This window comes from Pipistrellus kuhlii, unplaced genomic scaffold, assembly GCF_014108245.1.
Source record: "Pipistrellus kuhlii isolate mPipKuh1 unplaced genomic scaffold, mPipKuh1.p scaffold_m20_p_1, whole genome shotgun sequence".
Lineage (NCBI taxonomy): Eukaryota > Metazoa > Chordata > Mammalia > Chiroptera > Vespertilionidae > Pipistrellus > Pipistrellus kuhlii.
The window spans coordinates 19,226,789-19,239,638 of NW_023425404.1; the positions used below are offsets into that span (position 1 = coordinate 19,226,789).

The following is a 12,850-nucleotide window of genomic DNA, read 5'->3' on the forward strand; positions in this document are numbered from 1 at the left end:
CGCGTGGGGGCCCCCCCGGCTTACCTGGAGCAGCAGGTGGTACTTGAGGATGCGCTGCACCGGCTTCAGCAGGTAGGAGCCCAGGGGCAGCGAGTGCTGCAGCAGCGCCTGCCGGTCCCGGAAGAACTTGGCCTGCTGCTTGTCCCGCATGCAGTCCGTCAGGGCGGCCACGGAGCTGGAGGGGGGAGGGGCGGTCACCGCCTGGGACGGGCCTGGGTGATGGGAGGTGGGGTGCCCCAGACTCTCCACGTGGGTCAGCCACCCCTCTCCACCCCCCAATGACTCACTTGGGGTAGTTGTTGCAATACTGGGTGTAGATATCAAACTCTTGACTCTACGGAGGAACAAAAAAAAAAAAAAAGAGTGACTTTAGGGAAACTCCCTTTGGATTGTAAACCCAGACCTGCCCCTGGCCCCAGAGCAACTGGGCAAGACCCATCTTCGTACCCATCTGCCTGGGACGTGCCGTCCACCAGCGACCCTTGGCCCCACTCAAGAACACCCTCCCCGTTCCAGACAGGACACGTGGCCCTGCCCTGGAGAGGGGCACCAAGAAGGTGGGGGTCCCTGTCCCACGGAGCCCCCAGCAGAGGAGGACAAGAGGCGAGCACCCCGCCCTTCTTACCCTCTCCACAAAGCAGCTGGCCACGGCCACAGGGTCGCTGTTGCAGCTGTCCAGGTCTCTGAGTAACTGGCTGGGTGGGGGAGAGCGGTCTTCAGACCCCGGACCACTCGCAGCCTCCACATCCACCAGCACGCCATGCCCCTCCCCAGCCTCCTGCCCGGACCCCTAGGCAGCCCGGAGCCATGCCCGAGTCAAAGTGAGCCCTGCCTGGGGCAGCAACCAAGAAAGCATCCAGCAACACTGCAAAGACGGGGAGCAAGGGACACCACATGCTCAGCACGAGGGAGAAGGGCAGCAGTACCCACCTCGGGAGAGGACACGGCTCCTCTGCAGGCAGGAGGAGTCAAATACACAAAAGCAGAGATTAAAAGAGAAAGAAGGGAGGGGGACTCATAAAAGAACCGAGGCCCCCCGTTCAAAAGGAAAGAGATGGGGGAGTCCTAGCACCCCTTGTTCTATAGGAAACCCTAGAGGGTGCTTCCCCTGTCTCTTCCCGCTGGGCTCACCCCTCTTCCCAATCCCCCACAATCCCGCCCAGGTCTCCCTCTCAGACTTCTCCAGCGGGCACAGCAGGAAGTCTCCATGCCCATCTTACAGGGCCTGGGGCAAGGCGCCTCCTGAACTGCCAACACTGTCCCCTCCAGCTCTGCTCCTCCTGACCAGTGCCCTTCCCCTGGGGCATCTGTGGGCCCAGGCGGCACATCCTCAAGGAGCCCTTTGCCCTGAAGCAGCCCTCACCAGGCCTTGTGCAGCCTCCCACCCCGTCCTGCCTGACCTGTGCATTCCCCTAAAGCAGGGGTGGGGAAAACCTTTTTTCTGCCAACACCATCTGTGAGTCATTACAAATTTATCAACTTTAAAATTAGCCTGCTAAAGCCAAAACCGGTTAGGCTCAGTGGATAGAGCGTCGGTCTGCAGGCTGGAAGGTCCCAGGTTCGATTTCAGTCAAGGGCATGCACATTGGTTGCGGGCACATCCCCAGTAGGGGGTGTGCAGGAGGCAGCTAATCAATGTTTCTCTCTCATCGATGTTTCTTAACTCTCTATCCCTCTCCCTTCCTCTCTGTAAATATCAATAAAATAATACTTAAAAAAAAATAAAATAAAATTAGCCTGCTATGCCCTAGCTGATGTGACTCAGTGGATAGAGCATGAGCCTTGGGACTGAAGGGTTCCAGGTTTGATTCTGGTCAAGGGCCCATGCCCTGGTTGCGGGCTCCATTCCCAGGAGGGGGTGTGCAGGAGGCAGCTGATCAATGATTCTCTCTGTCATTGATGATTCTCTCTCCCTCTCCCTTCCTCTCTAAAATCAATAAAAATATATAAAATAAATAAATGAAATTAGCCTGCTATCCCTGGTCAAACATTTGATTAACTCACCCCTAACACCTCGGCAGGGCCAGACCAAATGATCTCTCGGGCCTTATACGGACCACAGGCCCGACACTCCCCACCCCTGCAAAGGGTCAGATCACCTCGAGGGAGCCCTGACTTCTCATAGGATAAGAAGATGGAGAAGAAACTAAGAGATGTGCAAGTGGGAGGGAAAAAAAGGGGGGGGGGCACAGAGAACTAGAGGGAGCGTATCAGGGAAAGGTCTAGTAGTCCCTTGAGGGGGTGTGACCCAGGCTGAACCCAACAAGCACCAGGCCCCGGGGCACGTGGTCCCTCAGGCCCTCTCTCCTGCAGGGAGCTCGCTACACTTCTGAACAGGGATGGACCATCCTCCCCCATCCTCAGAGATCAGGGGCCCCACGCCACTGCCAACACCCGGGACATCCAGGATTCCTCTCTGGGCCCCGAGAGGGGCCTCCCAGGCAGGACCAGGCGACCGTTGGACCCACTCATACCTGTTCAGTGCATAGATGCTTTCTATGTTCCCGAAGAGGGCGCTGACTTGTTCTGGCTGCAGCAGCCCGGGGGTGTCGATGATCTTCAGGAGGTAGTCCTGCAGGGAGAGAGGCATCAGAGCCCAGGCCTCCCCACCACCACACAATCCCGTCCCCCAGCCACACCTCACGTCCCTGCCCCATTGCACAGCCACCGCGCGGTTTCACAGACATCACCTGCTACACCAGGGGGGGCAGCTCCACCCAAAAGCGAACGTCCACATGGACCTTCAGCACGTGAACCTATCTGGAAACTGGGTTTTTGCAGATGCAACTGGTTAAGGATCTCAAGAGGGTATCCCCCTGAATTTAGGGTGGGTCCTAAGTCCAATGACTAGCGTCCTCCTAAGAGAGGACCACAGAGGCGGAGAAGAAGGCAACGTGAAGGCGGAGGCCCAGATGGCGGCGATGCAGCTACAGGCCACGGCACAGGAGGAAGGCCGGCAACCAGCAGGAGCAGGAAGGAGGCCTGGAACGCATCGCCCTCGGAGCCACCGCCGGAAGGAGCTACCCTACCAACGTCTTGGTTTCTAACTTCTGGCCTCCTGCGCCAAGCCAGAAGCAAAGGCTGCATCCTAAGCCGCTGGGTCCATGGTCATCTGGAAACCCACAAACTCCCTGCGCAAGCGGCTCCCACAGCGGCAGCCACCTCCTCCTGTGTGCCCGGCACAGCGTGGACACTCCGCCTGCACAGCTGCATCCATCTCCATTTCCCAAACGAGGGACCCCCGGGGCGACCCCACTGCCTGAGACCCCGCCACTAGGGAACCACGGAGCAGGGATCCAGGAGGAGACAGACGGGCGGGGTCCAGTGTCCGTCTCCACGGATCACGGGAGTCCCTTCCCTCCCTGGTCAAGGGCTCCTGCTCCCTGGGACCCTCAGTAAATTCTGCTGGCGGCCGAAACCGGTTTGGCTCAGGAGTAGAGCGTCAGCCTAAGGACTGAAAGGTCCCAGGTTCGATTCCGGTCAAGGGCATAGTATATCTTGGTTGCGGGCACATCCCCAGTGCGGGGGTGCGCAAGAGGCAGCTGATCGATGATTCTCTCGCATCAATGTTTCTGACTCTCTATCCCTCTCTGTAAAAAAAAAAATATCAATAAAATATATTTATTTTTTTGTAAATATTTTTTTGTATTGATTTATACAGCGAGGAAGGGAGAGAGATTGAGAGTTAGAAACATCGATGAGAGAGAGTCATCAATCAGCTGCCTCTTGCACACCCCCTATTGGGGATATGCCCGCAACCAAGATACATGCCCTTGACCGGAATCAAACCCAGGACCCTTCAGTCCCCAAGCCGATGCTCTATCCACTGAGCCAAACCGGTTTCGGCCAATAAAATATATTTAAAAAAAAAAAAAAAAAAAAACAAACTTCTGCTGGCGAAGCCACTGGTCTGACCCAGAGTCACAGGGCAGTGTGAGCCGTCAGCGGCTTCCCCGGGGCGGGACAGATGTGCCCGGAAGAACTGTCCTGGGGGGGGGGGGGGGGGGGGCGGGGCGGGGCGGGCAGCAGGCCTATGGGCCGGAGCCGGGCTGCAGGGCCAGCCCGCGGAGGCGGCGCGCCCCGCCCTTACCTCCACGATGCTGCGCAGGTCCTGCACGTACATGCGCTCCGTCTCCACGATCTCCCGCACCACGCGGCCCAGGTAGCTGAGCTTGTGCGCGGGCGCCGCGGCGGCCCGGCCGCTGAACGGGGACAGGGGCCCCTTCTTGGCGGGCCGCCCGCTGGAGTTGTTGTTGCTGTTGGGGGGGTGCCGGCCCCGCGGGGAGCCCGCCCCGTTCCTGGCCGGGGCCTCGGGGCCGCGGGGCTCCTCCATGGCGCCGCGGCTGTCCCGGGAGGAGCCGGACGAGGACGCGGTGGAGGCGAGGCTCAGGGGCCGCTCCTGGCTGCCGTCCGGGTGCAGGGAGGTAGAGACGGGCATCCTGGCATCGCGGCCTGGCGAGGGCGCTCCGGGGAGGTTCTGGCAGGGCAGACAGAGCGTCAGACTGAGTTCTCACAGGGCTGGAAGGTGGCAGGGTGGCTGCCGGAGGGGAGGGGGCGGGCGGGGCGGTTGTTGTTTAATGGATACAGAGTTTCCGCTTTGCTAGATAATAGAAAGTCCTGTGGGTGGACTGGTGGTGGTGATGGGCGCACGACACTATGAATGGACTTAATGCCACTTAACAATGGTTAAAATGCAAATATTACCTTATTTTAAGAACAGTTTTACCGCAATTTTAAAAACAGCAACTAGCCCTAGCCAGATAGAGCGTCGGCCTGCGGACTGAAGGGTCCCGGGTTGCGGGCTTGATCCCCAGTAGCGGGTGTGCAGGAGGCAGCTGATCAATGATTTCCTCTCATCATTGATATTTCTAGCGCGCTCACGCTCGCGCGCTCGCGCGCGCTCTCTCTCTCTCTCTCTCTCTCTCTCTCTCCCTTCCACTCTGAAATAAACATTAAAAAAAAAAAAAAACCCAGCAACTTGGAATCCCCAGGAAGTCCCTTCCGCAGACCCTATGAGCATCTATATAAGGATGCCCAATAACATTCCCTCCCGGCTCCAGCAGCTCCACCTCCACCCTTCCAGGGTAGAAGACAGGTGGACGACACCCGGACAACAGCAGAGAGGACAGCAGAGAGGACACCTCGGCCAGAGCCATGGCAGGGATGCCACCTTCTGAGGAAATCCCAAGCACCTCGCCCCCTGGGGCCTCAGCTCCTCACCATCTGCCCACGTGTGTGTCCTCCGGGCTGAGCCCCTGGCACAGTCAAAACAGTGATGCTACGGAGGCTGTCAGAAAGCACTTCCCGCGTGCCCACCTGTCCGGGCCTGCGCTGGGGTCCCCGGACAAAGGCAGGCAAAGACCTGGCTCTTAAAATCTACGAGGACATGCACGCCAGAGGGGACCGGTCTCCTGAGGTTCCAACGTCTCTGGGGCACCAGGGACTGCACCATGAACCTGGGAACTTCCGGAGACTGACAGAAAGCAGAGGAGAGGGCACCAAGGCTGAGCCCACATGACCCCTGACCCATGCCCAGAAGCAGGTACAAGCCCCTGACTCACCCTGGCTCTCAGGGACAGGAAATTCCGCAGGGTGAGTCTCCCTACACCTACACTCCCCAGCCCAGCCCAGCCCAGCTCAGCACCGCAGGCAGGAAGCTGCTCCCCATGAGGCAAACAGCCTGGGGTGGACTTTATTCCCAGCAGGTGGTGGTGGACTCACAGGAAGGCCTGCCAGAAGCAGCAAGTCAGGGGAGGGGCTGTGGCCCTGGAGAGGACAAGCACTCCACCTCCACCCCCAGGACCCGCGCCCACCCACACCCCTTCCAGGAAGTGCACCTGATGGCTGCTTCCGCAGGAAAAGGTTCCAGAGCATCCCTACATGGACTCACAGCCTCCCGCCCCCACGGACCCACAGCCTTCCGTCCGCCCCTAGTTCTAGGTCTCAGAAGCTACCAGATCACAGGCTACAGCTGTGAGGAGAAGGACCTAGGAGTTGCCATCCCTCCGATAACGATGACTTTGCCGCCTGGTTTTCTGTGCCTCTGCCCCAACCTGTGCCAACACCCCAGGCTCTGGCTTTTGTGTATGTTCTCTAGGCTTGGACATTATTCCCTCCCATGACATACTGACTGGCCCCAACTAGCGTCACTTCGATCCAACGCTCAGGTTCAGAGCACGAGCCACCACCGCCTGCCCCTGGAACCCGCCCCAGAAGGCAAACCGGGGGGCACCTTCTGCCATCAGCCTTCAGCACCCAGAGCTACACCTACTCAGGCACTCCCTGCAGGGGCTGTGAGTGGTGACCAAAGGGCGGGGGCCTTAAGGGCGATCTGGCAAGTGATGGTGAACAAATGGTGCTTCTACTGAGCTTAGTCGGGAGCATCCATCCACGCCAGCCCAGCAAGGAGCAAGGGCCCCCCCAGACACAGGGCTCTGTCGCTGTGCGTCTCAGCTGGGGTGCTTTGCTCCAGTGAGCCTCCCATTCTGCAGATGAGGACAAGTGGCAGCATGGGGGTGAGCCTGCATCCTCCCTCCCTCCCTTCAGGCGCAACAAAAGGCGGTTAATTAACAGGATCACCAGGTGGAACTGGGAAGCCCTTGGGAATGCAGGGCTGCTGTCTCTTCCTCCCGCTTCAAAGAGCCTTTAGAATGAGCCAGCCAGGCCCTTCCCCAGGACCAGCCGAAGGGCACTGCCAGGTCATCTCAGCACAAGGAAGACCCAAGCTCAGACCCAGCCCTAACCCCAGCCCTGCGGGACTCTGCAGTCCTCAAAGCCACCGCAGGACGCCAGCACACGCTCCCCTCCCCCGTCAGTTCCAGCTGGAACCATGGGGCAGGGACTTGTGGCCTAAGACCTTTCCCAGATCCGACCTGGGGTCAGTCAGCCCTTAGGGGGATGCTAAACGGAAAAGGCCCAAGTCCCAAAAGGATTTCACAGCTGGCCAGGTCACAGCCCCCTCCACCCCACCCCCTTGCTAACCACCCCCCTTCCCCCGCCACACACACACACACACACACACACACACACACACACATTCATTCCATTCCCCCCCCCCCCCAGATTTATCTCTAAATCTAAAGTGTGCCTTCCGAGGACACCCTTTCGGGCCCCCATGCACACTTGGAGCTCAGAAACTAAAGTGCCTTTCCTACTTGAAGCGAACTTTCTCTGAAGAAACATAGCCATCTGCTTGCAAGCCATGCTCACACTTTCAAAGCAGTGCCCCTGCCCAAATCCTCCCAGGACTAAAACCAGGCTGAACAGCTAAACCGTTCTAAGCGCTATAGACATGACAAGCCAATTATGTGTAGTAAAAACTCTAGAGGTAGATACAGCTATTCTCCCCATTTCACAGATGCAGAAACGGAGGCCACAGAAGCAGCATGTGGTAGAGCCTGGATGTGAACGCCGCTCCAGTGTTTATGCTCTCCTGCCTCCCTCATGAATTTCGTACCAGCCGGGACCACAGGCAAAGGATGAGTCGCAGCCCTGGGCGCATGGCTTTGCCTCAAGCAGAAGCCATAAAGGGGTGTTTAACCTGCCACTCCTTTACCCCACAAAGGCCCCGTGTAGGTGAGAGGCAGCGTGTGAAGATTCCTTATGGCTATTCCTAGACCTGCTGTTCCCGTTAGAACAACAGAGTCGCCAAAACCGGTTCGGCTCAGGGGTAGAGCGTCGGTCTGCAGACTGAAAGGTCCCAGGTTCGATTCCGGTCAAGGGCATGGACCTTGGTTGCGGGCACATCCCCGGTAGGGGGTGTGCAAGAGGCAGCTGGTCGATATTTCTCTCTCATTGACGCTTCTAGCTCTCTAGCTCTCTCCCTTCCTCTCTGTAAAAAATTAATAAAATTATTAAAAAAACAAAAACAAAAACAACCGAGTCAACTACAGATTCCAGGGCGAAGGATGGCAGATCATGGAGAAGGGGGGACGCATGTGGCCGTGAGGTCAGACTGTACATTCCCTGGATGATGAGGAAAGCTGAGCAGTGATGAGGAGACCCAGGACCACACGGCGCCCCCTCCTGCATAGGACGACGGGGGAAGGATGTAGAGAACGAGAGAGATGGAGGATGAAGGGGGCAACGAGAGCCCACAAGGCCCAGTGTGGTGCGGACTGTGAGTGGACACCACATAAAAGACATTCATGTGAGTGCAACCTGGTCCTCAATGCCTGTTCCCAACCAGGGCCGTGTGTGCTCCGGGCTCACGGAGAGCAGCTGCCCGCACGCCCCTGGCAGAGCCAACCTCTTCTGAGCATCACCTCATATGGTAAGATTCACCCCAAAGCCACGGTGAGAACTCGGGTCCTTCCAGCTCATCTTGAAGACACTGTGCTGGAGAAGTGGGAGCCCAGAGGAGGCGACAGGCAGCCGATGGCCACGGCCACTGCCTCCCACAACACCAGGTCTCCAATTTCTCCACCTGTTCCCCAGCCGTGACCTCTCCCATCTCTCAACACGATTCAATCCAGTCAACCACCAACCAGCAAGTCATTCTTCTAGAAAACGGCACATCTCAGACCCCGTGCCTGGGAGCCTCTTGGACAAGGTCACCAAGGACCTTTCTTTTTGGTGCCCTGACCAGGAATCAAACCCGCAACCTTGTGGTGCACAAGACAAAGCTCAGCCAACGGAGCCACTCGGATGGGAAGGGCCCAAGGAGCTGCTCAGACGTACACCTTCCAGAGCCTGGGGGCAAGAGAGGAAGGGAGATCTGTTGTTGTTGTTTTTCTTTTTTTTTCAGTTTGTTTGCTTGGTTTTTTTTTTATTTTAAACTTTCTCTAAATCTAACTATAAGCTACACCTGTAAGGTCAGCTGCCTCCAGAGGACCTTCCCGGAACATGCCCAGCCAGGAGGTAGGCAAGAGGCAGGCCCCCAGGGTTCCCACAGCTGGAAGTCAAGTCCTCATCCTTCTCCCCACTCGCCTCGGCGCCATGCCCCATACCCCCTTCGATAAGAAAATGGCACCCCCAAAATCCACAATAGCCCCCCTCCCTCCCCATGTTCTGTCCATAGGGCTTTGGTCACTGAGGCAACAGGACACAGCTCCCCCCAACCAACTTCAGAAAAAATGGCCTCCTGGGGGTACCCACCTTCTGGAGAACCTCTGCTCAATCCCCAGGACTCGGCAGCACCCCCTGCTGGCCCTCTCCCCGTTGGCGGGCTGAGAAGGCAGGAGAGGGAAGAGGGGCGCTGACTGCTGGCGAGCCCTCTGAGCAGGGAGCAGGCTGGCGCTCTGCAGGCACCCAGCGTGCACTCTGGCCAGGGAGGCCGGTCCCCATGCTCCCCCTGGGGAGGAGGCTGATGTCATCCTCTCGCCCCACACCCAAGAAGTGGAAGCGGGTCACGCCACGCCTGCTCGGGAGGCGGGCAGGAGAGGCACGAGGGGGTTCCCCCAAAAGGCAACCGTCCGAAGTCCACGGGCCAACGCAGGCAAAGGGAAGGAGGGCGCCCGGGCTGCCGACTGCCTTGTGTCTCTCCACCACCTTCCCAACTCCTCCCAGCTCAGGCAGCCGGATGGCCCCTGACTTCCCAGGACCACCCCACCCCACCCCACTGTCAGGATCCCCTCGGAGAAGGTGCCAGAAGGCACCAGGAGAGAAAAGTCGCACGCTTCCAGGGCAGAAGCAACGTGAGCCTCCAGGGAGACCTCCGCTGGGCGTCACTCGCTGTGCTCCCGCCCACAGCTTGGCACAGACAGCCATGCGCCACGCTGCTCCCCAACTCTGCCCCCCCCCCTCCCCGAGAAGCCCGGCTCTTGCCTGCGTGTTCCCACTGCCCCTCACGCAGGCACTTCTCCCCTGGGCGGAGCGGAGTGAGGCCACCCAGCAGGAGCGCCTTTCAGACACCCCAGGCTTTCCCCAGAACCCCGAGCGCGGGGCTGGCTCCGGCCCCTTTCCCCGCCGTTTCCTCACCCCGGCCCCTCCCTCCTTCCCAGGAGACTCGGGCCGGCCCTCTGCACCCGAAGAACAGACAAGGGAAGGCTCCCGGGGGAGCGAATGTGCCCAAGGCTGTGTGACCGGGGTTTCTGGGCCACCCAAGCCCCGGCCTGTGAATTCAGATTCCTTTTCCCTGTGAGTTCCGTTTCCCACCGCCCAGCACAGCCGCGGGCTGCCAAGGGTGGGGGGCCTCTCCAGCAGGCCTGCAGCTGTGGGAGGGAAAGGACTCCCAGCGGAGCCCTCTCCGTGGATCCGGGGAGGAAGTCCAGAGAACTCCCTCGGCCTGGCCTTGGGAGGAGAGGAAAACGCCTAGTTCCTAGGGGAAGCTCGCTGGCCCACACCTCACCGCTCCCACCAGCCCCCAACCCCAACGTCCGCTCACGGCTCCTGTTCTTCCTCAGACCTGGACTGTGTCCCAGACCCTCCTTCTCTACACAGATCTCTGGTCAAACCACCTCCTCAGAAAGGCTTCCTCAACCATTTCCAACCCGCCGCCCCCCACCCCCCATGCACACCCGGTTGTAGACTGAAGAACGCCTCCCCCCAAGAACATCACATCCTATTCCCGATTTAAGGAACCTGGGTGCTGCCTTACATGGCAAAAGAGACTCTGCAGATGTGCTCGGGTTAAGGACCTGGGGGTGGGAGGGTCTCCTGGGTGATCTGGGTGGGCCCCGTGTGATCCGAAGGGTCCCTAGGGGAGGGAGACAGCGGGACTCACACCGAGGTGACAGCAGAAGCCGGGGGACACAGAGACAGCTGGGAAGAGGTGGCGCTGCTGGCTTCGCACAGGGAGGAAAGGGACTGCAAGTCGAAGGACCCAGGCATCCTCAGAAAGCTGGAAAGAACAAGGAAGCATCCTCCCCTGGCGCCTCCTGCAGGAACACAGGCTGACCCGGGCCCCAGAAATGCAACCCTAGTAAATGTTTTAAGCCACTGAGTTTGTGCAGCCCTTACAGCAACCATAGGACCCTTCTTCCAATTCCAACGGCCCCGAGTGTCGCTGAAAACACCGGTCCTTCTGGTTTCACACTGAAGCATCCATCGTATATAAAAAGCTGCTGTTTGAATGGTTAGCCCTGCTGTCTGGCTTCTGTAAATGAATGTTTGCTTGCTTAAATAATAAGGAAAATGAGACTACTCCCACTTCAGAGAGGCCATTCAACTTTCCCCTGGACGAAGTTATCAGTGCTGGCGCCAAGCCAGGCCTTTGGTTGCAGTCTCAAGGCCCCAGCACCTAGCGGCTCTTTAAGAACTTGCAAAGGGGGCCGGAAACACCCCGTGTTTGTGAGACAAAGGAGGTAAAAACATATAAATAGGCAAAGTTCCTCCATGTTGGGGCCCAGAACTTGAGAGGCATTTTCCTCTGGACCCGCGTGTGCAATAAATATAACTCCATCTCTCTAAGTATTGCTTGGTTCTTCTCCGGATTTCTGTAACAACAGATGGAAACTTTTCTTCTGGACTACATAGTAAAAAACACAGTGGGCTGGGCCTTCTCTCCCTCACTCTCCCTTCTATTGAAAGCAATTGAGAGCAATTGAGAGCAATTACCGTTGATTAGAAACTGATACTGCCCCAGCAGGCAATGCATACAGGAGGTGCTCAATAAACGCCCGCCTGAAGGACTGCGGGGACTGCGGGAGCGTGCCTGAGGCACCTCTCACCACTCCCTCAGTCAGGTGAACAATAAACAGTGGTCAAAGTTAAGATCTGAGTTCCTCCTTGACTAATGGGTTTCCACATTAGTCACTGCCAGCGAGTTTCCCATCAGCCAGGAGGCACCGGGAGTGGTGACTGCCCACTCACCCCACCAGCCCCAGCCTGCTTGCCCGGAGAAGGACCGGAACAGGACAGCTGCCCGGCCGTGCCACACGCCAAGGGACCAGCCACAGAAACTGGGCGGAGGGGGGCAGTGGCCGCAGGACTGCTTTGGAGTCTGGAGAAGGAACTGCAAGAAGGTCCCTCTACCAACAGGCCAGCAGGAGGTTTCCCGTAGACATGTGCTCATGGCAAGTGAGAGCAATTACTGTGGATTAGAAACTGATGTTGCTCACAGCCAGGGCAGGTCAACGTGGCTGCCAGCACTACTTGTCATCAAGCAGGGAAATGACATAATGTCCCCAGAAGATGGAGCAGTCCAATCCGGTGCTAAAAATCACACAGACCCAATCACCCCTCTCATCTCTAGGTCAAAACGGCTCCTAGGACCACAGATCCTGATCAGCAAAATACAGGGGCCCAGCCCTGCCAATGAGCCATCTTGCTGCCCCTTTCCCCACGGGAGGGGCTGCCAGATTCGAGGTCTCTAGGCTGGGGTGGGGGTGATGAGGAAACAGGAGCCACACCTTCAAGAGCGGCAGCATTTACAACGGCATCCGGTCAAAGGCATCTGGAGGATCTCAGCGGGAACCCGGGGGAACAGAGGGGCCTCACTGGGTCCCCAGGGTTCTCAGCAGAGGAAGAGAGAACACATAAGTATGTGCGCGCCCGGAAGTCCTCAGAGCCCAGAGGTTCTATCCGCTGAACGGATCCGCAGGCTCTGGAGTCAGGCAGGCCTGCTGGCTTAAGCCCAGGATCCTCCACTTTTACGGCTGTGTGTGGCCTCGGGCAAGTCACCTGATCTAGCCAAGCTTCAAGTTCCTCCTCTGCAAAATGAGCAGAGCAATAATACCAGCCTGGCCCCAGCTGGTTTGGCTCAGCGGGTAGAGCATTGGCCTGCAGTCTGAGGGTTCTGGGTTCAATTCCAGTCAAGGGCGCATGCCCAATTGCGGGCTCCATCCCCAGTAGGGGGCATGCAGGAGGCAGCCAATGGTTCTCTCTCATCATTGATGTTTCTGTCTCTTGCTCCCTCCCTTCCTATCTGAAATCAATAAAAATATATTTAAATAATAATAACACCACCAAC

The 12,850-nt window shown here is 58.1% G+C and overlaps 1 protein-coding gene across 9 annotated transcripts in view; it reads right to left on the reverse strand.

Annotated features, from left to right (window-relative positions):
* PLEKHG3 (pleckstrin homology and RhoGEF domain containing G3) overlaps positions 1–12,850 on the reverse strand; it is a 41,794-nt gene that overhangs the window by 11,940 nt on the left and 17,004 nt on the right. For 8 of the 9 annotated variants that reach the window (XM_045579798.1, XM_036434286.2, XM_036434274.2 and 5 more), the window contains exons 2-6: positions 4,091–4,477; positions 2,475–2,572; positions 626–695; positions 288–334; positions 25–175 (exon numbers count right to left, since the gene is read on the reverse strand). In XM_045579798.1, coding sequence (XP_045435754.1) covers positions 25–175; positions 288–334; positions 626–695; positions 2,475–2,572; positions 4,091–4,438 — 714 coding nt within the window. In that variant the 5' untranslated portion in view covers positions 4,439–4,477. Of the gene's footprint in view, positions 1–24; positions 176–287; positions 335–625; positions 696–2,474; positions 2,573–4,090; positions 4,478–9,096; positions 9,220–12,850 lie in introns of those variants that run through there. The other variant, XM_036434266.2, reaches the window with a different exon arrangement.